We start from the raw sequence: 26,257 nt of genomic DNA on the forward strand, positions 1-26,257 counted from the left end.
GAGCAGGTCAGTGTGGGATGGCCCTCTCCAAATACACTCTCCCCAGCCACTCCAAAAATCTGACCCTGAGCAAAACATGGTAGAAGCCTTGTTTTGTTTTTTTTTTTTTTTTTCCTGCAATGATAGTGCTCGAGGGCAGACACTCCAGCAGCCTTTTACCTCTCAGGGATAGAGCTGGAGTGTTTCCCCACTACCTTCTTTGTGCCCTCCTATGCTCAGGACAGCAGTCTCAGCCTCTTCTCCCTTGTCGGTGTTTTATCTCTTCCCACAACAGAGCTGGCAGGGTGAGTGGTCCCACCCAGGGACCATAATTGCTCAGACTATGAAGCTTACCTGTAGAGACTTCACCATAGCCAAACACGCTTGCCCTAGCAGAGGCACCCTGGGGCTGCAAGCGCAGGTCAGGACCCTGCATTGCAGCAGGGTGCATCCTGGGATGTAGCCAGGAGGTAGCTGTGGTCCACCTTAGTGGGAATTTAGGGAGGTAGGGGGAAGCAACTGCTCCTTTGCTTCCAGGAACAGTAGCAACTCAGACATCACCTCTCCCTGCCCCTTGGTGCTTCTGGGTCTCTCAAGAAATAATTAAAGAGCTGCAAAAGCAAACTATATCAGTAGGAATAGATTCCTCATTTGGAGGATCTTTGGAAAACAAGTAGAGAAATTCCATAAATCAAAAAAGACTAAAAAAATTTCTGTGCACCACTCCCAGCACAATGGTTGTCAGCTCCCACGTTAACCGTATATCTCCAAAAGCCCTTTATTACTCCATCTGAAACCTCAAAAGCCATGGAGGAAGTGTGGACCAAGCAGTTGCCAGGAAGGTCTGTTGCTTTCTCGCTCTTCACACTTCCCTTTTGTCCACATCAGAAAAATCCAGCCTTGAGTGTAACCCAGGCTCTCGCACAGAAGACGGAGGGGTGTTGCATCCACCTTCTCCAGCGGGTCCAGCAGCTACCAGCTCTGGTCACACAAGGCAAATGCAAAGCCACAAAGACAGCTTTGGTTTGTTTCCAACAAGACAGGACGTGGGCTTCTTGGTTTGGCAGGTCCCACTGCCTCCCCCATGTCACCCCATCGCAGACCGCACCCGGCAGATCTGGCACAGCCGGGAGGACGGGCAGGGTGTATTTCAGCAGGGTGTATTTCAGTGGGGTGTAGGCAGGGACCTGTGTCCTGCTGCGACGCCAGGGTCCAGCTGCCACGCATGTGTCCCATTTTGCTACAAACCTGCCAGTGCGCTGGCATTTGAGCCACCTTTCACAGCAATCGTGCCACCCTGAGGGACGTCACTCCTCCGCTGCGAGGACATGCTCTCCCATTGACCCCACAGACTTTGTGGCAGAATTGGAGCTCTTGAAGTGTTTGCAAAAAGGACTGCTGGCCACTTCCACAGGATGTTCCTCTCTCTCTTTTTTGTGTGTCTTATCAAGCTGTTACATCTTACCTGCTTGATACTATTTTTTGCCATCTTGATATGACTTCAGCTCTTTGAAAGGGCCTCTTTCTTTTGAATAACCTCTGGCACTGGTGGTTAGCCCTGCTGGTTCCTCTCTACCTTTTGATAACAGATGCCCTGAACGGCTACTTTAAATCTTTGCAAGTTTGCTGGACACTGTGTATCCATGCTGCTTTTTTTTGCTTCACTTCATCCAAGTTTCCTCATTTCAGCGTTTCCCCTTTCTGAAGCTGAACAAGATGTCACGGGACTTTTCAATCTTTGATGATTATGTAGGGTCATGGAAACGAACTTTGTTGCGGCCATCAGCAGCGGGCAGCCCTTTCCTGAGAACGTGCTCTGTCCATTCCTGCAGAGAGCTCAGTTCCCCATCTTTCCCCCTGGCCTTGTGGTGCACGTGGAGGACCCACACGCCAACGCCTTGCTCGCCTCTGCTTGGTATTGCAAACCAGCCATCGGGATGCTGGAAGACCAGCGGCAGTAGTACTACACCCTGCCTCTTCCTTTTGTTTGGGATTCCTGTTCCCAAAGGTGTAACTGTGGTGCAGAAGGGTTTGGATCCCCCTTCTGAAGCAGCGACCCCATTGCTGGGGCCACACGTTGGAGAAAGGGCTCCTGCCTGCTCCTGGCCTCCTGCCTGCAGCTGGAACTTGGTGCCTGCACCCACATGTGCAACTCCCCTGCGTTCCCCTGCTCCTCCAGGAGCAGCACCTAGCTTACCTCACCTAGCTTGTCCTCACCTAAACCTCCCGCAGAAAGCCACCCATGGACTGCACACAGCTGATGGCGTGCAGAGACAGACTCATGTCCCATGAGCATCGCAGCAAGGGGAAACAGGGGCTCTGGAGCGTGAAAGCCACTCGTGGGCAATGTTGCCGCTAAAGTTCATTCAGAGGAAACCTCGGGGGTTTCATTGTACAGATGGGGGCACTGAGGCAGAGAGGGAGTCAGGGAAGGGGCCGAGGAAGGAAGTCCACACGGCAGACGCCGATTTCAGTGCTGAGTCCCAGGACGGTGCCGCAACCACAGTGGTGACCTTCCTCCGGCTGAAGGGGAATTGAGCAGCGCCTCAGAGTCTGGCCCTGGCTCAGCACGCCTGGGCTGCTGCCACGGGAGAAGGCACAACAAACCAGGGACCTGGGAAGCAGCTCCTGGGACCCTGGGCTGGGATAGCCACGGTGCAGGGAGCTGGCTTGTCCCCAAGCTATGCTGCAGCTGGGCTAGTCTGGAAGCTGGATGTTCAGCTGTTTTGAGCATGCACAAAGCTCTCAGGCGTTAATGTGAGCTCATACATGGTTTGATGTCCCCAGGGCAGTGGTTGCAGAGGTCAGAGCCATCTGCGTGCCCATCCCCAGCCTGGCAGCCCCTGCCCTGTACGGCACGGCTGCTGCATGGAGCCTTGTGGGACCTGGGGATGTGTCACTGCCTGCTGGATGCTGGCAGGGTGGGGATGGGGTCTGGCTGACAGAAGGGGCACAGGAAGGAAAGGCATTCCCCGTCCTCTCCCAAAATGTGGGTCTTTCCTTCAGACACACACGTCCCTGCTTGCACCCCATGCTCCCTTCTGCATGTGTCTGCCCCATACCTGCTCTCAGGCTCAGTGCTGCCTGCAGCCCTCGCAAGAGAAGGGTTGATCCCAGCAGAGCATGAGCCCGTTTCCCACCACATCGACACTTCCCCACTCGCTCAGCTTTTAGTGCCTTGAAAATCTGCTGTGTTAATGCAGAACCTTCTTTATTCTCTGTCAGACGCCACGCGATCGTGGTGACACGGCAGTCACACTCCCCTGCTGGGGCCTGATACTGGCTGCTACAGAATCTGTTCAATGAGACACTCTCTGCTTTCCTGCGAGTCTTGCTGGCTGGCACGGCTTGCAGGTCTGTCCTTAGAAACTGTTCATGACATCCTGGCTCAGAGAGGGAACCCTATCAGCCATAGGGTTCCCCGTCTGAAGACAGCTCTCCTTCAGCTTGCTGTGGCTGCAGACCCCCTGGGCCTCATGCTCAACCTTGGGGCTGCCTGTCCCCCCCTCTGTGAATCCTCTTCCCACCTCTCCCTGCCTGCCCTTACTCCACCAGCCCCAGCCCGGCAGTTTGCTGGTGCTCAGGTGCCTCCTCCTTTCCCAGTCTCCCACAGCAGCCTCTGGGAGCTGCCAGCATTGCTTCAGCCCTGGCAGGCATTAGGGGCCATGACCACAGCCTTTGCCCTGAAGATGAGCCAGGTCCTGATGACCTGAGCAGAGAAGGTCCATGAGGGACCTGCCAGGACCCCCTAGCACCTGGCACCAGCAGGTCTCTCTCTTTCAGCTGGCTCATGTCCCCCAGGTTGTCATGCATGTCTGGACTCCCATGGCACCCTTAACCCACCCCCCAGCCACGCTGTCACCCCATACTTTCCCCTGCCCCACCACTGGATCCCACAGTCCCCCACCACCACCCCAAAGCAGACCCCTGTACCATGAAGCTGGACTCCTCTTTGCTTCCTGCATGGCGGGTGCTCTGCTCCCAGGGTTCATCCCCAGAGACCAGCACTTCTTTGCTAAAACCTACTCTGACATCTGCAAGGAGGGCAGGAGCAACTTTGCCGAGCAGCGGCAGAGAGCTGCCTGCAAGAAGTAGGACTGGAGGACAATGATGCTGCTCCAGGACACCGACACTGCTCCAGGGCACCGCACAGGAGGGGGACATGGCTGAGTGTGCCTCTCACTGCTGGTCCAGAACTGTCCCCAGCCTCTCTCTGCGCCTCAGGCCATGCAAAGTGGGCACTGGGCTGGGTCTGGCAACTGCTCTGCCCTGTGCCCACGGAGGGCAGTGGATGCAAGGCTGGTCCTGGAAGGCATCCTGCCACTGGGAGGCTGGGAAGGGATTTTAGTTGGTGCAGCAACGAGGCCAGGGACCTGCACCATTTGCTAGAGTGAAGGGTTGGTGGGTTTGGGTTCAGGGAAGCGCCCAGGAGGTGTCATGCACACCGCATGACCATCTTACCTGCTCCCATCTACTCTGGAGATGCTGACAAAGGCTGTGGGCCAGCACCTCTCTTCATCACCACCCACAACCCACACAGCACCCACCTTTCTGCCGCTGTGTCCCAGCCAAATGGGTGCCAAGGGATGCTGAGCTGTCCGTGCCAGGGGCTGGCTGAGCTGCCATCCCCAGACCATCATCTCCAGGACACAGCAGCACGCGACAGCTCCTCTCCTTGGTCAGCCTACTCCCGGCGGTACTCACGGCCCCATGTCCCCATCAGGATCCCACAGCTGATCTCCTGGGACCAGGCCACCAGCTGGGCCACCCAACCACAGCAGCAGCACTAGCAACCACTGCCCCATGCACATTGTGGTGTGAGTTCCAGCCATGCGGGCTTCGCGGGCTTTGTGCCCCATGCCCAGTCCCTGATTGGGGATAATCACCAGCCAGACCCTGCTTGAGTTTAGCCAGATGACCCCGAAGAAGACTTTAGCAGCTGTAAACTCTGCAGGAGCACCCTCTGATGCCCTAACCACCCTGCCATGCCTGCCCTGCATTCAAGGCAGCCCCGGCAGCCAGCACCCAGCGGGCTGCTGCTTGTCAGTGCCAGCAGCACAGGCAGCTGGAAATCCCCTCTCCTGCTGTGGCACACGGTCCCCTTCCCCATTTGAGCCAACCTGGGAATGTGGGGAGAACAGCCTTGCTCTGCTGACCACTGCCCCGACCACCACTCCATTGGACAGGTTTATTAAGGCAGCCCATGTTCAAGCCCTGGCTGCTTCAAGCCTTTTCAAGCCAGGACAGGGGCTTACACTGCTTCATTTCCAGATTTTTTTTTGACTGTTTTGACTCATTCCACCACTGCAGATTGTTTGTCCATGTGGATGCAACAAGCTCCAGAGTGGTGTCCTTGCAGCAAAGGCTGGAGCCTCAAGCAGAGATCTTCCCTTCTCTGTGGAGCTGCTGAGGTGTAAAGGGAAGGGATGGGCTCTTGGGGCAAAAAACTTGGAGTTCCAATACTTTTCCAAGTCTAAGCTTAAAAGCCCTGGAGCCCTTCCTTGTGAGTGACCCACATCCACTGAGCCTCATGCCCAGCTTGTCCCAGGCTCTGGGTTCCAGCCCCACAACCCAACCTTCATGCCACCTCTCTGCGCTGCTCAGGACTTCCTCCCACTGCCTGCAGGTTACAAGTTCCAGTTTGGCCGCACCTACAGACACCTTGCTCACAACATCCTGGGCACCCTGGGGAAGCACGTGCCAGACTGAAATGGTGTAAACCCCTGTCTGAAACTTGCTTGGTCCCCTGCTAGCATGCAGAAGGAACAAAGACAAGGAACCTCGAACAACAACTGTCTCCCCGAGACATACCATCAGCTGATGATGTGATGTAGTCCCCCGAGCCAACCTGAGTTGACAAGTCTGATAGCTGGGGGCAACCTATCTCCTTCCGAAGGTCTGGTGTTGGCTGTGGTGGAAGCTGGATGAAGCCTGCAGTGCACCGTCCCAGCACAGGTAACCCTCAGACCCTTCTCAGGGACGGTTGGGCTGAAATCACAAGGCTGTGTAGCAGGGAGCTCAATCAGCACCTTTTTTATTAATATGCATCATAAATAAAGAAATAAATAAAGGCAAGACACCTTGTTCTAATGGGGAAATACAAATTAAATATGGTGCAACGTCTGCTAAGCGATGTACAAGCAGGAGGTAACCTTGCAAGACCAGGGCCCCTTTGCCATGGGGAAGCCAGCCCAGGCATAATGCTGTGAGCAGTATCAACCCGGCCAAGGCACCAAATACTGGCATGGCCTTTCATTAACACTGTTCCTCACCTGACGGGCAGGTGAAAATCCCCATCCCAACGGGCGGCATGAACATGGCAAGGAAGGGGTTGACTGGCATTGCCTTTACCGAGGACCCCAGGACCCCCAGCATCCCCTTTGTGCTTGTGCACAACACTCGTCCCCCCCCACCCCACGGCACCTCTCAGCAAGACCAGAAACCCTATGCCAAGGGGAGCACCAGCCCTCCCTCCCCAGCTCCCCGTCTCCCTCTGGGAGCACTCCCTGATCTACCTGTCAGGAGCACTGCCCCCAACCCCAAAGAGCATCCCTAGCCCAGTCAGGGACCCTGTCCTCACCCCTCTCCCCTCCAACCCCCCTCCACTGAGCATCCCAGGGCTTCCCAGGCACTGGTTCCTGGCTCAGCGTGGAGGGCACAGGGCCACCCCCCAAAGCACTCATCTCTGCACAGGGTGGCACTACCCATCCCGGACCTACGTAACACTGAACATCCACGTGCCTTCCTCACGACCCCATGCCCCCCTTTGCTCTGCACACACACACATATCCCGTTCCCCCTCCCCTGGCCGTGGCCAGGCACAGCCCCAGCCCTGCTGCATGGCAGTGCCAGGCCACTTGGCCCGGTACAACCCACCAGGCACCACTATAACATGTTAGGACAGGGTTCCTCCAGCGCGGGGGAACCTACCTTAGAGCTCCCCATCAAACTGCAATGCAACCCATCAGCCCAGCCTTGCAGACATCTTGTCCATGGATGGTGCTCCCACCCCTACGGCTGATGATGCCAGGGATGCTGAAGGCTGCAGACTGCACTGCCACCCCTGTGGAGGGGACAGCTAAGCATCCTGCACCCTCCAGCATCAAACTGAGCTGGGCAGTGGGGCAGCACTGCCCTGACAGGGACTGCTTGGGTTTCTGCTATGTACGACTCCATGGCCTACGGTTGCTGGAGATGGCGTGGGGTGGAGGGGGCGCAGGTGGTCCCCGGTATGGCTGCATGCACGGCAATGCCTGGCAATACAAGGTGCAGCTTGCAGAAGACCCTGGGGGCCAAGTCGGCCTCTGGCAGCTGCATGAGGAGGAGCAGGAAGGAATCACCTACGGTTACTGTATTCTGTAATGGCAAGAAAGGTAAGAAACTAGCAAGAAGCTGTGTCTGTTCCTCTGGCAGGGTGTGCTTCCCCAGCAGAGCCGCAGCAGCCCACGGTACTGTGCTTGGCATTCCAGCTAGGTCAATAGTCCTCGTCCTCCGGGTGGGTGACGTACATGATGGGCACCAGTCCCTTCTCGGAGCCGAGGCTGCACTGCAGCCAGTCACCGTCCACCTTGGAGATGACCTGCAGGATATCCCCCTTGTTGAAGCTCAGCTGTCCTGCCTCGGTGGCAATGTGATGGCAAAGAGCTTTCACCTCACTGCAGGCAGAGGGAGGGGAGGAAGGGTTAGTTCACCACAGGACACTCACCCTGCTGAAGCCCGGGGACCACCATGGGCACAGAGGAGTGAGGAAAAAAACCCCTGCGCCTCCCCACCCACCCAGGCTCCCAGCTGCCCCTTGACTGCAGACTGCAGAGTTGGGGTGGATGGATGCACAAGCTGCATCACTGCCCTGAACCATCCCCTGGTCCACAAGTATAAAGGGGGCCAGGCAAACTGCCACAGGCAGAGCCATGCCAACCCCAACCCACCATGTCCCAGCACCTGCAGGATGACCATGCGGTGCCACTCACCAGGGAGGGTGGGGAGACAGCCCCCGGGCCAGCCGCGCTGCAGGGGACACTTCAGGTGACGCTGGCTGGCGCGGCTCCGGCTCAGGAGCTGCTTCTCGCCACATGCTTGCCCCGACCGTCTGGGCCACCAGCTGGAAAACAGACTTGTCCAAGCTCAGCCAACCAGAGGGCAACCTGAAAGAAGGAGACAGAAGCAGGTAGTGGCAGGGAAGCGTACCTGGGGGCAAGGAGCAGCTGCCATCATGGCAAGGTCATGCCTTAGAGGTCTGGATCCACGCACAAAATGCACTGTGGTTCCCAGGCTGTCTCCTGGCAGGGAGGGCTCAGCATCCTCCCAACACACCATGGCCTAGACTGGGAAGGACATTTCCAGTGGCCATAGAAGAAAGAAGGGTGCAGAAGGAGAGGCAATGCAGGGGGGTCTCAGCTACATGGGGAAACTTTATGCCTCCTCCTCCTCACCCTTTGTGTGCAACAGAGATGGCTCTCTGTGTTCTCTTCTCACTTACTGCACACTTTTGGGAGGGATGAGGTGATGATGGGGGTGGTGCAACAGGAGGCCTTCCCCTAGAGAGAAGGCTTAGGAGCCAAGGCAGGAGACGAAAGCCAGTGAGGTGATTGAACTGTATGAGCTGAAGAGGGGAATGGTGGTGTGGTAGGAAGTAAGACAGGCTGGCAGGGTTGGGCAGGGGTGACAGACGTCTCTGTTCACACACTGCTTCTGGTGTACCACCATGGTGTAGCCCAGTGGTCAGCTGTTGGCCTGACCTCCACCTGCACTGCTGCAATCCCAGGTTAACCAGCCCTCTCCAGCCCCAAACCATCCCAGTCCCTACCTGTTAGGCTGCCTGGGCTCTTTTTGCACCTTCCTGGACCCAAACAAGTGTCCCCACTTGATGGACTGGCTGCCCTCGGATGCACTGGTGCTGCTCTCCTTTTGGGGGGCTGCTGCTGCTGCTCCCACTCTTTGCTGAGTCCCAGCCTCCTTCTCCTTGCTGCGCTTCAGCTCTGTAACCACCGAGTCTGGGGGGCTGCCCATCCAGAAGGGCCAGCTCCATTCCTTCACCTCTTCGCTGACCAGCACCTGCTGGGGTTTTTCCAAGGGCTCTTCCACAGCTTCAGGACTTGGCTTGCTGGCAGCCTTGGGTCTCTCCTCCAAGGTGCCCTCAGCAATGGGGCAAGCCTCTGCGCCCTCCACCACCCCTTCGCGGGGGGGCGGTGCCTTGCAGGTCTCCGCTGGCCCGGGAACAGCATTCAGAGCTTTCTTCTTCTTCTCATAGCGGATGAACTTCGAGCCTTCAGCTGAGCCCTCAATGTAAATCTGAGAGCTCTGCATGAGCTGGTACCACCAGCCCGCCTGCTTGTCCTTCTTCCCCTCCCACATACTCTCTCTCACCTTCCTCCGCTCGTCCTCCCTGTCGACATCTCCGCAGGAGGCTCCCACCCCCTTGACCCTCTCACTCACAGCTTGCCGGGAGCTGTGGCCGGGTGACATGTCGCCATCTCCGGCATCCGCTTTGCATGCTTCAGGGGCGGTGCTGCAGCCGTCGGGATCTTCGCTGCTGCCCCGCGTCCGCATCAGCTGCAGGGTGGAGTGTGCGGAAAGCAGCAGGTCCTGCTTCACACGCAGCAGCTCCTTTTGCTGCTGCTGCTCTTTGCCCATCTGCATCAGGTGGTACTCGAAAAGGAGGTCTAGGTTGAAGGGCAGCAGGGAGAGAGGCTGGAGCAGGAGCAGGAGCTCCTCGAAAAGAGGCTGGCACACGCTGTGGGACAGGCACAAGAAGCCCACCGGCTGGTAGTGTGCCAGGATGATATCTGTAGGGCAAGAGACATTAATTAGAGGAGAGCTGCTTGCCTCCTTTGCCAAGCCACCAAGAAGCTGCTGAAGCTGGGGGGAAAGGAGTTGGACACTAGTTTTTGGTCACAGCCTCACACAGCAGTGTGAGGCTCAGCACTGGGTCAGGGAGCACCAGATGCTGTGGGCAAGCTGGCCCAGGTCCTGCTTCCAGTCACACCTGCAGCCAGGAGCTGCCTGCCAGGATGACCTCTGCCACAAAATACCATGGGAGCAGGGTGCAAATAAAGAGCATCAAAGGGTTGGCACATGCCGAGATTCACTTCCCCGTCTCCTGGAGAAGAACAAGGAGCTGCAGATCTGGCCGGTGCCAGGCCCTTGCAGAGAGAGGTGTTGGGGACAGCCAAATACAGTCTTTCCAGGGACCTGGCTGGGCTGAACTGTGGATCCTAACAGAGAATGGACTAGTATTTCTACCTGCAGCATTTGCCCTTCACTTCACTTGGCCGTATGCCACCAGCTTTGTTGTCAGGTCTCACTCCCAGGGAGAGGGCTGGGAACAGGATTTGTGGCCATTTGGCCCCAGTGAGATAACAAGGTTACACCACAGACAGGACTTGCACCTTATCTCCAATCCCTTTGCCTAGCCTTCATCACCCTGACAGCCCTAGCTATTGCTCATGCTTCCAGCTCTTAATGGCTCAAAACAGATGGTCTTCTTCTGCTCCAAAAAAACCAGGGTGCTTTCTCCTGCCACGCTGCTCAGTACAAAGGCAAGTCTACTCTCCTGCCTGCTCCAGAGAGAAGTGCTGAGTGCACACGCAGACCTGGGAAATGTCTGCTGTCAGCCCCCAAAACCTGTCAGAAGATACTGGGCTGGACTTCTTGCAGTGCATGGGGCCCTGGGCTGGGCACAGGCTGAGCCAGCAGCGCTCTCAGGGGATCCAGCAGGTCGAGGGTGTCTGTCTCACTGCACACTTAGCACTTAGTCACGCTGCTTCTAGGCACCAGGCAGCTTGGTCATGCTGCCGGGTTATCTGCACGCTCTAGAAACGTGTCTGGTTGAAAGAACAGATACATGCACTAAAATCTGTTTTTTTCTTTGTCAGGGGGTTTTCCTTCCCGTTTCTTTCCAATTCTCATGCCTGAAGGGTTTCAGCTAAGTGTGCACATCTCCAGCGATACAAAGCTCTCAGGCACTCGGCAGGGAAGGGAAAAATTTGGAAAGGGTTAGATCTGGTCTCCTGCGAGTAGACTGAGGGATCTGCATTGGAAGTGACAGCCTTGGGCACTAGCTGCAGCTGGGAAGGACATGGCTGGCCAGATGCAGGTAGACGGAGCTGCCACGGGGCTTTGACCTTGCTCCCTTGAGCTGTGCAGCCCTCCAGCAACACTGGGACTGTGTACAGTCTAGTGCTTCAGCCCAGAGCAGATGGGAGCAGCCCAGGCTCAGAGACCAACAAGAGACATGCGTGCTCCAGAGCTTCGATTTGTGCTCTACATCGAGCAGAATTTGGTCCCAGCTGCAGCCCACAGTCCCCAGGCTCTTACCTTCATGGTTGTAGAGGTGGTTGAACCAGAACTCCAAGGACCGGATACTGCAGAAAGGGAAAACAAGCAGGGAAAGAAAGAAAAAGTGAAAATCAATTCATCCCCTTCATCCTAGCTGTTCTACAAGAAGTGTGGCTGGAAAAGAACATTTACAGCATAGCCCTGTGAACCTCAAGACCTAGCGAAAGCACAGTGGCTCACTCCCATCAGCATGCCCTGACCACAGCCACCCAGTCTGCCATGGAGCCATCCCGTCTGCTTTACACGAGGCATTGTGCAACCATAACCCCTAACAACCATGTTTCCAGAAGTTTCCTCACGATTTGGCTCCTATGTCCTTGGCAGAGCTTAGCTTTGCTGAGAAGCGCTGAGGTGGAAGAGGGAAATCATCTACAAACATGAGACCATTGCTGCAGGCTTGGCCCAAAGTATGCTGGCATCCTGTGCCAGAAGGGGACAGCTGGGCCACCCTCAGTGGGGAGAGCAGGACAGAGCTTGCTCCTGCTTGTAGGGGTCCCCAGCATTTGGAGATCTTGGGAACTCTGTTGCCACTGCCAGAGCTCTTACTGATCACTGGAGAGGAGCAGAGGAATACCCTCCCAGCAGTACTCATCCCTTTATCACTGCCTTCTTCTGTTTAACACTGAGTGTAGTCTGTATATTCCTTATCCAACCTGGAAGGGTCAGCCTTGAGTCCCGGACCAGGGCCATTTCTCTTTCAGAGCCTCATGCAGTGGATTCACTGCAGCTCCAGGAAGCAGTAATTTAAGCAGGGATTTTCAGGAGTACTTTATGCATGTCTATCCTTATACGAACCATGACAGACAGACTCTTCCCACCTAATGTTCTGGGTCTAAAAGAAGCTGACAACGTTCTTCAGTGGGCTACAGCCAGTGCATCTCACTTGTGGCCTGGTAGGGGTAGGTTTTGATCCTTCTGGAGTTCCCTGAGGCTCACAGCTTCTTCCTTCTCTCACCTACAACAGCTTCCCAGGTTTCTTAAGTCTTTTCATTGGCAACTGTGCCTGCCTGCAGTCAAGTATCAGCACCTGCTGCCAGCCCTGGACAGTGACATGCAGCCAGCCCAGGGAGCCTGCTTACTTGAGGAGGCCAAAGAGGAATGCGTTGAACCTCATGGTGTGGTTGGTCAGCTCCGTGTACTGGCTGATCTTGCTATAGAGGCTGTGCAGCAACTTGGTAGAGGGACCTATGGAGAGAAGCAAAATGTGGAAAGTCAGCAAAGCCAAAATGCCACCATGGGAAGGAGCATCAAGGCAAAGACAGACCTTGTCTGGGTGCCCATGCCTGTATGTGCACTGCCCCTCCACCAATCATCAAGATGAACTTGCTTCACAGTTAGACTCCACAAGGGAGATGGGTTGTGGTCTGTCCCAGATGGCCAGTCCAAAACTTTGTGAGAGTTTCAATACTGCAAGGACCTGCCTCCCACACTTCAGGGACAATCATGGCCCTTGGCTCAAAATCGGCAAGTAAACAGAATATTGTGTTGGGTGGTCATAATCTGGGGTGTCTGCAATCAGAGATGTAACCCCAGAGCTGGAGATTTGTCACCAATAGGCTAGAAGGCTTCCCAGCCCTGGATGTAAGCTCTTCGTGACACAGATATCAGTGTGGCCCTGCCGTTTGCAACCTCAGAAAGGAGTTCTCATGGATCTACCATCTACCCTTGTCACAATCCAGGGTGCAAAACTGATACTAGCAGAGGGTGCAGGTGTGGGCATGCTTGAGCCAAGTGAGCTGTATGCGCAAATTTTCTTACAGACCACGCTAGAGCACAACTCCGCCTTATACAGTAGCTGTGCAGGGCTAAAGATGAAGGTCTAGAAATACTCTAGAAACTTAGAGGGGGAAAAATGGCATTATTTTGTTTGTTTTTTTTTCTTTTTTTCATTGCTAGGGCCTGTTATAGGAGAATTTGGAAATTTTAGAAGAAATGACAATAAATATTTGGGCAGAATAGACCAGTGGCTCTCCTGCCTTGCAAGAGAAGGTCAATGTGCACCCTGTTCCGTGCAGCAAGCTGGGCGTTGCTCTGCATCCCCATCCTTACAGCCAACCTTCCCCAGCACCTCCCAGCCACAACACGGGAGTACCACATGTGATGGGCATTGCTGCACACCCTCCGTACCCAGCTGAGTGGATGCCTCCACCACGCTCCAAGGGATGTTCCTCCTCTGGCCAATGATCATGTCCAGGACGTAAGCCTTGAGCCCATCACTCAGGATATCCCGGACAGCAGGGCATAGGTATTTCAGGATGAGATGCCCCACATTGGGGCTCACAGAGCTGTTCCCAAGTTTGGCCTGAGGGACAACAACGTGCAACAGGGAGAGTGTTGGTAACTGCTCTACAAGGTACAGATGCATGCAAACGGTCCAGCCCCACTTGCCTACCACAGACACCCAGCAGGCAATATCCAGGCTACAGTGATGCTCAGAAGCTCCTTGAACTGACAGGCTCTTCCCCTTCCCCCCTGCTGCCTTATACACCAGTTCTGAGTTGCTCCAGGCAAGGTCTGCCCCAGGCTGGGATGAGGCAACAGCTTGGGAAGAGAATATCCCAGTCAGAAAGGATGCTTGGCTCTGCCTACAGTAGGTATTACAAGGCTGTCCTGCTGGAGGAAGAAGAGAGTAGGGGATTTTTCTGCTGCTGTAGATATTCTTGTTGCTATTTTTGAAGCAGGAAGCAGCAAGCCACATAGGAACTACCATCACTAAGGGGTTAAGGAACACTTAACTCAGTGACATGGCGAGCTATAATTCCTAGGGATTACTATAAATAAACAGGGTGAGGGCAAAATGGATGGACAGAGCTCAGGTTGAGGTGAGGAAGCATGTAAGAGCCCAGCATCAGCAGAACGGGGACATATTCTGCTGCATATAGTCCTTGAGCTGCCAAGGGGTCAATCCAAAGAGGTCAGCCCCAGGCCTCGCACATCATGTTGGTGGTCCCAAGCAGTCGTGTTCAGGGCGCAGATTTTACCAGCTGAGCTGGAATTACACTGGCCAGTTGGCACGGGTCCACAAAGGCCTTGAACTGAGACTGAACTTCTGGGTCAGGAATAATCCTGCCAGATCCATCGAGCGTGGGAGCATCAGGGACGGGTGCTGCCTTTTGACAGGTGGATGCTCAGCCCGAGGCACACCAACGCATAACAAAACCCCAGGTCAAAACCACAGCGTATTCCGGTAAATAAAGTAGTGGGGGAATTTTGCAATTATTGCCCAAACCAACACTGCAAGAATTGGAAGTGAAGGCTTAAAAAGCTGTGGGAATCCAAACAGCTCCGGTTACACTGCACAGCAATCGCTGCATCAGTAACAATTATAATTAGGGGCAAATTACCCCGCGCTCTGAGATAAGACTGAATGGGCTGGGAATCTGACCCAGTCAGGTTTCTCCTTGAGGATGGCACTCCAGAGCAGTTGTCATGTCCAAATAGTGTCACGTTGCTGCCCCAGAGTCCCCAGAAATAAAGCAGAGCATTCAGCACTGAGAGGAGGCACCACAAACATGTTGAGTGTCACAGGACTGCCAACGCTGGCTGATACAAACAGAAGTGAGCTTGCTCTGCTTCTGTGTTATTCCAGAAATGGGGGATGAGGGAAGCATAGGCCAAAGACAGCCAGCCCCATAGGCAACCTAGATGCTCTCTGAAGCCAGTGGATTCATGGGAAGGGGTATAAGGCATGTTCACCTGCCCCAGACGGGGCATGGACTGATGCATTTTTTTTATCATTATGGAGCCCTGTGACACATGAAGGGACTGGGGACACTGCACTGTGTGACACTCCTGGCATCAGACCAGAAGTCCAGCTGGCCTGGTGTTCTCTCAAAGAGTCATGAGTAAGTACAAAAGAGTGAGTGAAACCAGAGCAAACACATATAATATTTGCCCTTAATACTCTCGCAGCCTACAACTACTTTCAACTCAGACACTACCTAAGCTGGACATTATTCATGTGTTTAGTAGACCTCAATGAATTTCCCTTCCCCGTGTTTTCCTGATCTTCCCTTAAATGCATGTACTCTTTTAGCACCCCCAGCATCATGCAGCAAGAATTGTCACAGACTTACTATGTGCTGCATGGCATACCGTCGCCTTTGCCTGGTTTGTTCTCGGTACCATTGCCTCATTGCGTACCCTGTAGTTTTTGACTGGAAGAGAATGGAAAAGCTACCTTTCTCCATCCTCTCCATGTCACTCATGATGTTGAAAGCAAGACGTACCTTCACCCCTGGATCCCTGCTGGTTCCAAAGTGAGCCACAATCAGGTCAACAGCAGTGTTGATTGCCTTCACCAGACCTAGAGGGAAAGAACGAGTCAGAGAGCTACCTGAGAGGCTTCTAGGACAGACCCTGACCAAACAGCTCACAAAGAACTCAGGCAGAGGCATTTCAAGCCCGAGTCAGTGCACATGACCTCTCTGCCAAAAACATGCAGAGCCCCTCCTAAGTCCTCACCAAATCTATACCAGCTGGTTCCAGCACTCACTTATCAGCCCAACAGTAGGACAACCTTTAGAAGTGACTAAAGCATAAGACACCCTGTCAATATTCCCATTGGGCATGGACCATCACCTCCATGCACCACCCCCTGAGGAAGCACAGATGGGGTCTGAGACAATGAGTCTTTTGCTGCTTTGATGCTAACAAGGTGGCAGGGCAGAAGCCACACGTTTGGCAAGCTATGTAACGACTTTCAGTAACAACCCAGTGGTGGGGAATCTGACATCTGCATCAGTAGGATGCAAGAGAAGAAGTGGAATAGAGGGGAAAGATGCCAACACAGCTGAGAACAACAGGTAAGAACCAACACATAGCTGGCAAAAGCATGGGAATCTTTCTGCACATCCCTTGCCTCTGCAGTGACACCTGCCAGCAACACAGTCCCCAACCCTGCCTCTAGCATGGGTCTCACCACAGCCATCCATATCTTGCCCTGCTTTGGAATCCCTTCTCCCACCCTTTTATATAAACAATTTACCATGTAGGACCCAACAGGCCTTTTACCTAAATTAAAAAATCTCAGGTGAGCACATCTGCAACGTCAAACCGATTCACAGGTCTACCCTTGTATCTGTGACAGAGGTGGCAGCCAGGGTCATAGTCCTGCGCCTGCCTCCTCTCTCTGCCCTTTTTGTGGACTTAAGATCCTTTCTAACCATACTTCCTGGTACAAGCAGCACAAACATACTCCGTGGCACATGTCATGGTGCAGAGAACTCAAGAACCTGCTGTGGAAACAGCCATCAGTCCAGGAAGACATGTAGTTATGGTGCTACAGCAGAGAAGGGCAGGGAAAGAAACCATTATGTCTACAGAGATGAGATGAGACAGAGAGAAGCGGTGTTCATCTTATGTTGTGCTATGCCACACTCTCATCCACGAGAGATGCACGGACTTACCCTTCTTCTGCAGCAAGTCGATGGAGATGGACTCTGTGTTGCCATCTGGGGAGAGGCAGAACTCAGCGGGGGGTTTCTCTGCTAGTGAGAAGTAGTCAGGGAAGAAGTCAGTGTAGGTAAGCTGGAGTTGCCTCATAGACTGTCCTGCAGGGCCAAGACAGGGGGAGAAGGATCAGTCTGAAGCCCTTATACCAACTCCTCTTGCACATTGTTTGCTTTTCCCAGAAGCAACCTGCACCAGCAGGAGCATTCACCCCAGCTTGTCCAAGACTGGGACAGCAAGGTTCCAGGCTTGTTTTTCTCCCAGCAAAGATCTGTAATGTAAGCCTGTAGAGTTCAACCCCACAGCCCACCCAACATCTAGCTCCAGCTTGACTGGGGGCCCAAGGGCACTGGAAGATGCTGTGGGAGGTTCACCCTCATGGGCTGGTACTGAGGGAAACCTCACTGCACCAGACTCTCAGGGCTGCTGTGCCCTGTTCCAGCAAGTGCAGAGAGGGAATCCCTACTTGACACACAGGCATTCAATGGCAACAAACTACATGTCTTCTGTCTGTTCCCTGGGATGGCCTCTGTTTTCAATGGGTGACTTCTGCAGGAGCTCTTTCACGTGCTCGATTTCCATATGGTTGATTCCCCAGCTCTCTGCTAGGCATGCATCTTCCCGTGAAGGGAGGATGGAGAAACTGTTTGGGCTGGCAGACTGAGGTGTAGAGCTTTGGGGAATTCCATCCACAACTTGGGCCTGGCCTGAAGAACGCTCTTCTCCCCACAGACAGACTTCCTGAGGAACTCTCAAAGGTTCAACCAACAGCAGCCTGCCCTTCTCAGCCCTTCCTGAACATGTTTTGGAGGACAGGGAAGAGCTTAGAGGTAAAGCATGGAGAAGACAGAGCCCCACGAAGCCCTACAGTGTTGCTAGCTGCCCCATGAAAGCTACAGACCAGCACCTAGCATGCTGCCAGGGTTGGGGCAGATGGGCAGACACCATGGGGCACAGACACAAGATCTTCAAGGGCCACAACTCCTAAACAAGACATGAACTACAAGCTGACCATAGTTCAGGAGCACTTGCTGGGGTCTGAGCCATCTTTTGGGCCATTCACTTTCCCCTTCAACCCAAACTGCACTCAGTGTGTGGAGAAGAAGGAAGGCTCCACACAGAGTGTACCCATCAGTGAGGCAATTTTCACCTTCCTCTTGTACCTGTTGGCCCCACTGTGAGCAGATGCGTCATCCCTCCTGCAGACGCAACAGTGATGAGGCCAGGCTGAACTTCAGCCTCAAGGGATACTGAACCTGAGCGCCAAGGTCACTTCCCAAAGCATCCCCCCCCAGCAGAAAGGCAGTGCGCACCGTTCAGCTTGCAGTGGAAATGGCTGGTGTTGAGAGTGCCAGGGAGCTCAAAGATGGGGTTCCCCCGGCTCAGCCGGGTCTCTTGCTGCCTCCTGTCTAGGCTGCTCGCTAAGCCAGGCAGTCCCGAAACACGGTCCAGACCCAGAGGGTTCCTCCGCCTGTACTCCCGCCACTTCAGCGCTTGGGGGGAGAGATGGTTCGCTAGGATGCCGCAGGCAGTAAGCACCAGACGGGAGGATGTGAGCAGCCGGGAGGAGGTGGAGGGGAAATGGGGAGACAGGAGATGAGAAAGAGGAAGGACAGAGAAAGAGACAGCACATTAGTTAAAAGTCCAGCAGCGTTTCAGGACGTTAGCACACATACATGGTGGGAGGCGGAGGTCACAGACTGCCAGAGCAGCGCAGAAGCCGGGGTGGCCTCATGGCTGCGGGCATAGAGGGAGCAGGTTTGGGGTGCAAGCACCTGGTGTGGGGTGCTGTACGATCAGCAGCCTACGCTGCCCTCTCTGGAGACAGAGTGTAGGAGTTGGGACTGGAGGGACATGCTCCTAGTGTAGGATTTTCTTTTGCAGGCAAAGTGATGGTGGGGGCTGTTGGGCACTGCAGCGACCAGATGCAATTTTGCCGCAGGCTGTGGCTATAAGCGAGGGTGGTAATACAGGGAACAGCCATAGCCGTAGGGAGCTGGAGATGTTCCAGACTAGCCCGTCCTGGCAGATGGGTACCTACCATTGAGGGGCCGTATTCCCATGCTGTTCAGGGGACCAGAGGTGCTGGTCTCACTGCCACTTCTCCAGTGGGGATCTGCATGGCCTCCCACCCTGCTCACGGGCATACCACCCACCGAGAGGGGTGGGAGGGACCCACTGTGGAGCCGGTACTCAGAGAGCGGTGGGCTTGGTTCCAGCGGCGCCTCCTTCTTGGGAACCGGCTTGGGGTTCTCCTTTTGCCTCAGGGCATCGGCTTTGGGGGCTTGGGAGGACTGCATGACACTGACCGCCGGGGAAGACCTCGTGGGCAGCAGGCTGGCGGAGATGGGGCAGGACCTGCTCCTGGGGGGCTGGCTCTCTCCAGCTCTCTCCGCGGTGGGCGAGGAGGAAGAGTCCACGCTTTGAAAGAAAGGCACGTTGCATCGCACAGGAGAGTAACTCCCCAGGGGGGATGGCCGGGTTGTCTCGGGGGCGGGCTTCTTGATGCAGCCATCATTGCGGGAGGCAGCTCCGTCTGCCGAGCGCTGGGTCAGGAGTGCGCTGTGGGCTCGGGTAGGCCGGTTGCTGGACAGGCTGTAGAGTTGGGAAAGGCTGGAGGCAAAATGGCTGTGCAGGGCACGGGCCTTGGGCGGCTTGCTGAAATGGTGCTGGAAAACAAAGGGCTGGATGGGCAGAGTGGTGGGACGCTGGTCCTTGCTGTAGCGTACCACGGGCTTGCTGTCTGTGCCACCACCTTCGGGGAGAGAAAGGGGGACAGAGTATGAGGATGGGCAGAAGGACAGTCATGTTCAGCCCAGCAGATCGCAGGCACAAGGGAACATGCTCTCATCTGTGGGAGGAAGAGGATGAGCTAAAGGCCAGTGACACATGCAGAGTGGTTCAAGTCTGAACTGGTTACACGCATCGTGAGCTGGCAGGGTAAAGACATGTGGCCCCAAATGCAAAGTTTCCAGCTGTTGACAGCTGTCTGGAAGAGTAAAGCACTGCACCAGGAGCTTGTCTCTCCTGGTAGGGTCACCAGCTTCATATACCTTCCCCATCCCTTGCTCCCAGGACAGCACAAAGTCCCCATGCGCCTGCCCTCGACCTGCCTCCGCCCAGGCAGGACCACAAAGACATTGATTATTTATAAGATTTCTTATCCCGAAGGACTGTCCCCTCCCACACGTGCTGAGAATTCACCCAGCCAAGCACAAACATTACATGCAGGAGCACCGCAGCTCTGCATCCCACATCACACCCGGTGCTGTCGGAAAGGCCACTTGTTTCCCCTTCTCCCTCTCTCTTCTTTCTCCTGTAACTGTCCCCCGCTCTGAACACACTGCTCCCTTCATTCCCCTGCCTGTACCAGACTTAGGCAGGATGTTCTCAACCAAATCAGGACCACAGCAGTAACAGAAGAGCTTCCAACCCTGTAAAGTGCAGGTCTGCTCCAGCAAAAGATGGACAGGGATGTCCTAAGGGAGTGTGCTGGGCTGACTTCATATGCATGCACGCCTCCAGATTCTGGTGGGGCCACAATATGCTGAAGGACACAGCTGAAGGTGGCACACTGTGCACCCAGTGCACAACACACACAACACTGGATGCACATATGGGGCTGACTGGGACCCCTGACCACCAGCCATGACGCATTCCAGCACAGTGTGGCACCTTCTCACTTTCTTCCTCCTCACTCCTCCAGTCCATGGCAAATCCTGGGACAAAGGACCCGTCCCAAGCACAGCCCTGGTGTCAGTTGCTGCCTGTGGGGTGTGCAAGGCCTTCCTCCCTACAGCTAGCTTTTGGCAGGGCTTGGTTTCCCTCCAGTCCCTTCTCAGACCCTCCAGGCTTGCATGTGCTCTCCCCTGGAGCAAGGCAGTTCTGCCTCTATCTGCAGCTGCAGGCAGGAGCTTTCTGCGGAGGACCAATGCCTGTCTTGCTGTCATAGTGCAGAGGAAGGGACTGCAGCAGGGGCTGAAGGAACCGCTAGGGTATGTTGCTCCTATCTGCCCCCTCCTCCCTGAGCAGCTCTTGCTCCTTCCAAGCACTCCCCCTGAGAACCAGGAGAGCTGCTCCCATGCTGCCTTCTCCCAGCAGAGACCTGCCTTCCCTGCCATCCCACACTGAGCACATGTTCAAGACTCGATAAACAAACAGGATAATACCTAAAAACCTCTTGCCCCAAAGGCCAAGATCTCTCCCACACCTACCGTGGCAATGAATGACATGTTCTTCATACCTCCTGCCAGAAAACTTCAGGGCATTAAATGGAGACAGCCTTGTCCTTGGCATGTTAGGGGCTATCTACCCCAGGAGCCTGGTCAGAGGCATTTTAGACAGGCTCTTACCTGTGAAGCAGGTACAAGAACTGTCTAGGGCAGAGACAGAGGTCTCCTGCCACGCTGGAGAAATGGCCATACCTCTGATGGGGCTGTTGTCGCACAGCTTCCTCATTAGGACAAGTCATGGCAATATAAAGATGGAAAGCAACTCACGTATTACAGGCTTTCCTGCAGAGGGAACTGTGACAATTACCCTCTACAGGAACCTTTGCTGCAATCCAATGTGCTGTGGAGGATATGACCGGGGTACTCCACCAGAGACACACAGCTCCTCTAATCTCTGCAGGACTCATGCTTGTAAGTCCCAGCAGAGACTGTGTGAGCTCCCTGCACCGAGAGGAGACTGCTGGCTCTGCCTCTTCCCTCTCTACCTCTGCACTATGGAGCTCCAAAGAATAAAGGCTAAAAACTCCCCAATGGTTCCCATTCCCTTCCCTTCATCTGCTGGGAACATGACTCTGTGGAGTATCTTCACATCTCTGCCTTAAGAGCTAAAGGCAGGTGATTGTCTTGGACTGGGGGAGCACAATGCCCTAGAAGGGGCTGCACAGACCCTAAGTGCTAATGCTGTGTCCTCCCTTACATGGTACGAGAGGTTTGCACAAAACCTCAAGAGGCTTTAGAAATACAAGGACAAGACACTTGCACTGATCTGGGTCTGATATAAGCACAGCAGGGCTTTGTCCCAGGGAGTGGTAGCCCAGGAACCAAACTGCACAGGCACTCATCTCCCATCACCATGCAGGTTCCTCTGCTGCTCCCCTCATGTCCCAAAGAGCAGCCTTTCTTTTTACTTCTCCATTCTGCCTAGTTTGTCTCCTTACCGTCTGCTCGGGCTCTAACATCTCTTTGTCCGTGGCCACTGGCAGAGCCACCTGAGAAGCTGGCATCTGCCTCCATCAGCAGGGAGAGAGAGGCTTGCTCACCTGCCCCATGCCCACTGGGGACCTTCTCACTGGAGACCGAGTCTTTGGTGGAACACAAAGCCTGGCTATCCCCAAAAGTGTGATTCAAACAGAAGCCGTCACAGCTCCGGTTCAGACCATGGACGAAAGGCATGGGTGGAAGACTCTGGCTGCGGCGAGCTCTTTCTTCAAGGAAGGCTGGGCCATCCCGTTGTGTCTCAGGGATGGGGGAGAACTCCAAGGAGGAATCACCACTGGACCGGAGCGGTGGGGAGGTGCCATTCTTCTTCCGGCCTTTAGCTAGTTCAGCAAAAGATGTCACTCGCTTTGGGGGGGAACTCTGGATGGGTATAGCTGGACTTTCACTCAGCTTGACCGGACAGCTCACCATGCGCTCCAAGGAGCCCAGCCTGCTGCTGGGACTCCTGTCCAGGTTCTGATCATAGCTCCTGGAGCGCTGCCGGCTTGTGTTGAGGTTAGGTGGTGACACATTCACATAGACCTGACCCTCAATCATGTTCTGGGTGGCTTCTCCCTTTGCCTCCTCTTCACGGCACTCCACGTTACCTTCTTCTTGTCTCAGGTCAGGCCTTCTAAACAGATAGTATTCAGTGGGCTGGGCTGGGCTACCTTTGGTATGGTCTTCTGAGCAGCTAGTTATGGAAGATCCTGCTGGGCTGGGGGATGACTGGGAAGACAAGTCACACGTGACTAGTTTATAATAATTCTGAGTAGCCACAACGAGCCGTGCTTGGCTCTGGAAGCAGGCAGTGAGGTCTGAGCTCTCTGAAGTACAAGGCTCACAGTGGAGGTGGTAGGAGTTGCAGTTGGCATCAAGGACTGGTGAGGAGGAGTGTTGACACCCACACACCTTCCCTGAACTCTCTGGGTGATGCGAGTCGCAAGACATCTTGGATTCAGTGGGTGATGAATGCAAATCCAGGTAAAAAGCTCCTGTGTCTGAGTGGCTGCAGAAGGAAGAGTCACAGGACAGGTTGGCTGAATTCAGGTTGGATCGAGAATGGCCATTCATTTTGTTGTAGAGGGCACTGAAGTTCACCAGCACCCCATCAGAGCTGTTGCAGGAAGAGTCACTGATGTAGCCCATCTGTTGGTCAATCACTTCAGACTGACTTGATGAACTGTAGCAGCGACAGTGCTGGAGCTCTGAGCTGGAACAGCTGCACGTCCGGCTGCGCAGAGCATCTTGATTCCTCAGCAATTCACCTGTGTTCTGGTTCCACTCCTGGTCACCACCATCGAAGGAGAAGCTGGAGGAGCTGCCGCGATGGCAGCTGCATTCATCCAGCTCCATGCGTTCTGAGGCCTGGTGGCACCTGTTCGCATTGTTCCTCTTCTGGACGTCATCACTGCTTATTTTGTCCTCTTGCCCGTCTACCACACCGGACCGGCTGGCCATGTTCCAGGATTTCACAATGTGGTTGGAGTCGTGGAGGTGGAAAGGGGGTAAGGTCAGCTCGTGCAGCTGAAAGGGAGGTTTGCCAGCCACAAGCGAGTTGTGAAGGTGGAAAGATTTTTGGCCCAAGTCATCCCCAAAGATGCTGAGGTCTTCACCCTCGCTCAAAAAAAACAGCAGGAAAGGATTGTGCCGCTTACTGACACTAGGGACAACCAAATCCCTCGCTTTGCCTTCTATATTGTCTGAGGCCTCTGCTGAGGTTTCAGAGGTCTGGAGAAAGCTGCTGTACACCAAGGAGTCAGTCTGTGAAAGGTCTCTGTCTGGAAGGGCAGAGGTCCGTGTAATGCTGAGCTCTGGCTGGCAGAAGGGGTTGGTCCTTTTGCTCACGGAGCAGCACTGTCTATCAGGGACCTGGCAATGCACCAGGGGAATGTGATGCACAATCAGCGTCTCACCAGTCAGTTTGGGTGGACTATCCATGGTGAGGAATGCTCTTCAGGACATCAGTTAAGCTAGTGCTACCCATGGACAGGTAGGGCTGCACATGAGAGGCAGGGAGGACACTTTTCATGAGGGAATTCAGATACCTAGAGAGAGACAAAAGCACAAAGGAAGTCACCTCTCAGGAAAGGCAGTGACTATTTAAAGCATTCTTGGTTTGACTGAAGGCTTCACGTGCTGACAAGGACCAAACAAACTGGTCGTTGTCACCGCAAGTACCCAGGCACAAGGTCCTGAGTTGTCCTTCTTCAGGGAAAGCATCGCAGTGTAAGACAAACATGTCCCCCTCCCTGTAGACTCCTGGGACAACACTTGTGCTTCCAGCTGACCCCTCTCAAACTCGTCTGAAGTGAGTACCCGATTTCACTCAAGTGGCCAAAGCGCTGCACAGACTTTGGGCCAAATGAAGACCTCACTGCGGATGGCACTGTATGTTCACAAGAAAACACACAGACAGCACAGGGTCTGAAATGAAATGCTGCACTCTGATGAGAGCAGTCCATCTTCTGACACTGGATTAAATATCTTTGCCTCCTTTTAGTTATCTTGAACTTTTCTTTAAAAACTAAACACTGAACGGCACTGCTGGGCCTTGCATCTTTAGAAACACACAGGTCCAGGCAGAGACTGGAAAGCAGGAACAGACTGGAACAGGAAAGCAGCAACAACCATTCCTCTCCAAAATCCCCATGAGGTCCTGAGCTCTTTTAATGGTGCCAGGGGAGCATGCTAAAGTATGCAACTACTTATGCACACAAGGGCCTCTCATATGAAAAGGAGCAGATGACTTCAGTGGGGCCATGGGGAGCCACTGGTGGTGGTTAAATAAGTCCCGTACACCACACTGCCTTCTGCTGACCATTAACCCTCAGCTCAAACTGGTTCCTCTTGTGGTCCAGGGCACCTGGTTCACAGTTCTCTGACACTCTATCTGTGGCACTTATCTGCTTATCTTATTATTTGGTGCACTTCACAACAGAATGAGTGCCACAGCCCACGGTCCCAGGAGCCGTACCGTACCGGCAGGGCACTAAGAGCCCCACTCCCTCAGTGTTCAGTAACTAGCGGGTTCACATAAAGCTAGAGGAAGATGTTACACAGCATTTGATACAGGAGAGCAGAGAACATACTCATTCCTCCTTCCTCACCTCACACAGAGGTCCAGTCTGCAAGTGCCTCCAGGACAGGCTGGAGGGGGTTTCCCTCTTGTCTTCCCTTCTACATGTCAGAGAAGCCAATGTGGAGAAGTGCATGGGAGGGCAGCTAAGTCAGAAAGGAAAGGGAGAAACCACAAAAGACAACAGCGATCCAGGATGATCCACATCCCATACCTCATCCAGGCATCCTCAGAGCTCACAGCACCCTGACATCGCATACTGTGATGCTGCTCTGGACTCCAGGACCTCAGGTCTGCTGCCACCACTGACCTTCAGACTCCAGAAAGTGGCATTCACAGTATCTCCCTTTGCCTACCTTACCCCCAGCATTTGTGATATGGGATGACAACGGATTTGGAGCAGAGCTGCAAAGGCACATGGGAGCCCAGAAGGGAAATTGAGAAATGTGGGATAAGTGAAGTTAGAACAACAGTGTAAGCAATGAGACAGCTCCAAAGAAAGATCAGGAACTTCAGTTCTTTCAGTGTCATGGCGTAAGAATACCAATTAAAGGCTGCTAAAAAAAAAAACGATCAAAAGCAGTACTTTCCTCCCACGCATAGTAGTGCTTCTCACAGACACAAGATGATGCTGGCAGGAAAAAAAATACAAAGATGGAAATGGACCGAGTGTTTACAGTAAACACCCAATGATGTAAAAGTTAATGCTAACACCAGTGTTAGCAAACAGACAAACCTTCTGGTATACTCTACCAGAGATCATCATGAGACCTACGTGAGGGGCACACTCACCCTCATGGCTGCTTCTGCTGGCAGGTTTCACCCAGGATTAGGCTCTGAAGTAGAGAAGTCACCTGGACCACCTGGACCACATCCAGCTGGGCTACTGTGCGACCCTAAACTCTCCTCCACCTCTAGCCCCCCTAATGCCTGTATCACCCTTTGATCCCCTTTCAGTGACTCCTCTGCCTTACAAGCCGCTCGCTCCTTTCCCACAGCTGCTGCCACAGAGGCTGGAAGGAACCAGCAGCTCCTCACTCCGAGCCTAGCACACACATGCTGACAGTGGTGTTCAACAGCTAGGGCAGCGTTCATGCCCCATTTCGCACCTTGTGCACCACTGACAATACATGTAGCATCAGGAGCCCCTGTTTATGCAGTTTCCCACCCCCAGCATTATGGGAAAAAAGCAAAGCTGGTC

At 54.2% G+C, this 26,257-nt stretch overlaps 1 protein-coding gene across 1 annotated transcript; it reads right to left on the reverse strand.

The window, feature by feature from the left end:
• Positions 1-7,084: 7,084 nt before the first annotated feature.
• On the reverse strand, positions 7,085-23,918 carry RUSC2 (RUN and SH3 domain containing 2). Its single transcript, XM_009889722.1, has 11 exons — positions 21,938-23,918; positions 18,809-19,522; positions 18,081-18,281; positions 16,725-16,868; positions 15,546-15,622; positions 13,444-13,618; positions 12,396-12,501; positions 11,296-11,342; positions 8,786-9,764; positions 7,950-8,123; positions 7,085-7,634 (listed from the first exon to the last, which is right to left on the reverse strand). The coding sequence occupies exons 1-11, from the start codon at positions 23,916-23,918 to the stop codon at positions 7,454-7,456; spliced, it is 4,779 nt and encodes a 1,592-aa protein (XP_009888024.1). The 3' UTR covers positions 7,085-7,453.
• Positions 23,919-26,257: the final 2,339 nt, after the last annotated feature.

Source organism: Charadrius vociferus, unplaced genomic scaffold, assembly GCF_000708025.1.
Source record: "Charadrius vociferus isolate BGI_N301 unplaced genomic scaffold, ASM70802v2 scaffold37, whole genome shotgun sequence".
Classification (NCBI taxonomy): domain Eukaryota; kingdom Metazoa; phylum Chordata; class Aves; order Charadriiformes; family Charadriidae; genus Charadrius; species Charadrius vociferus.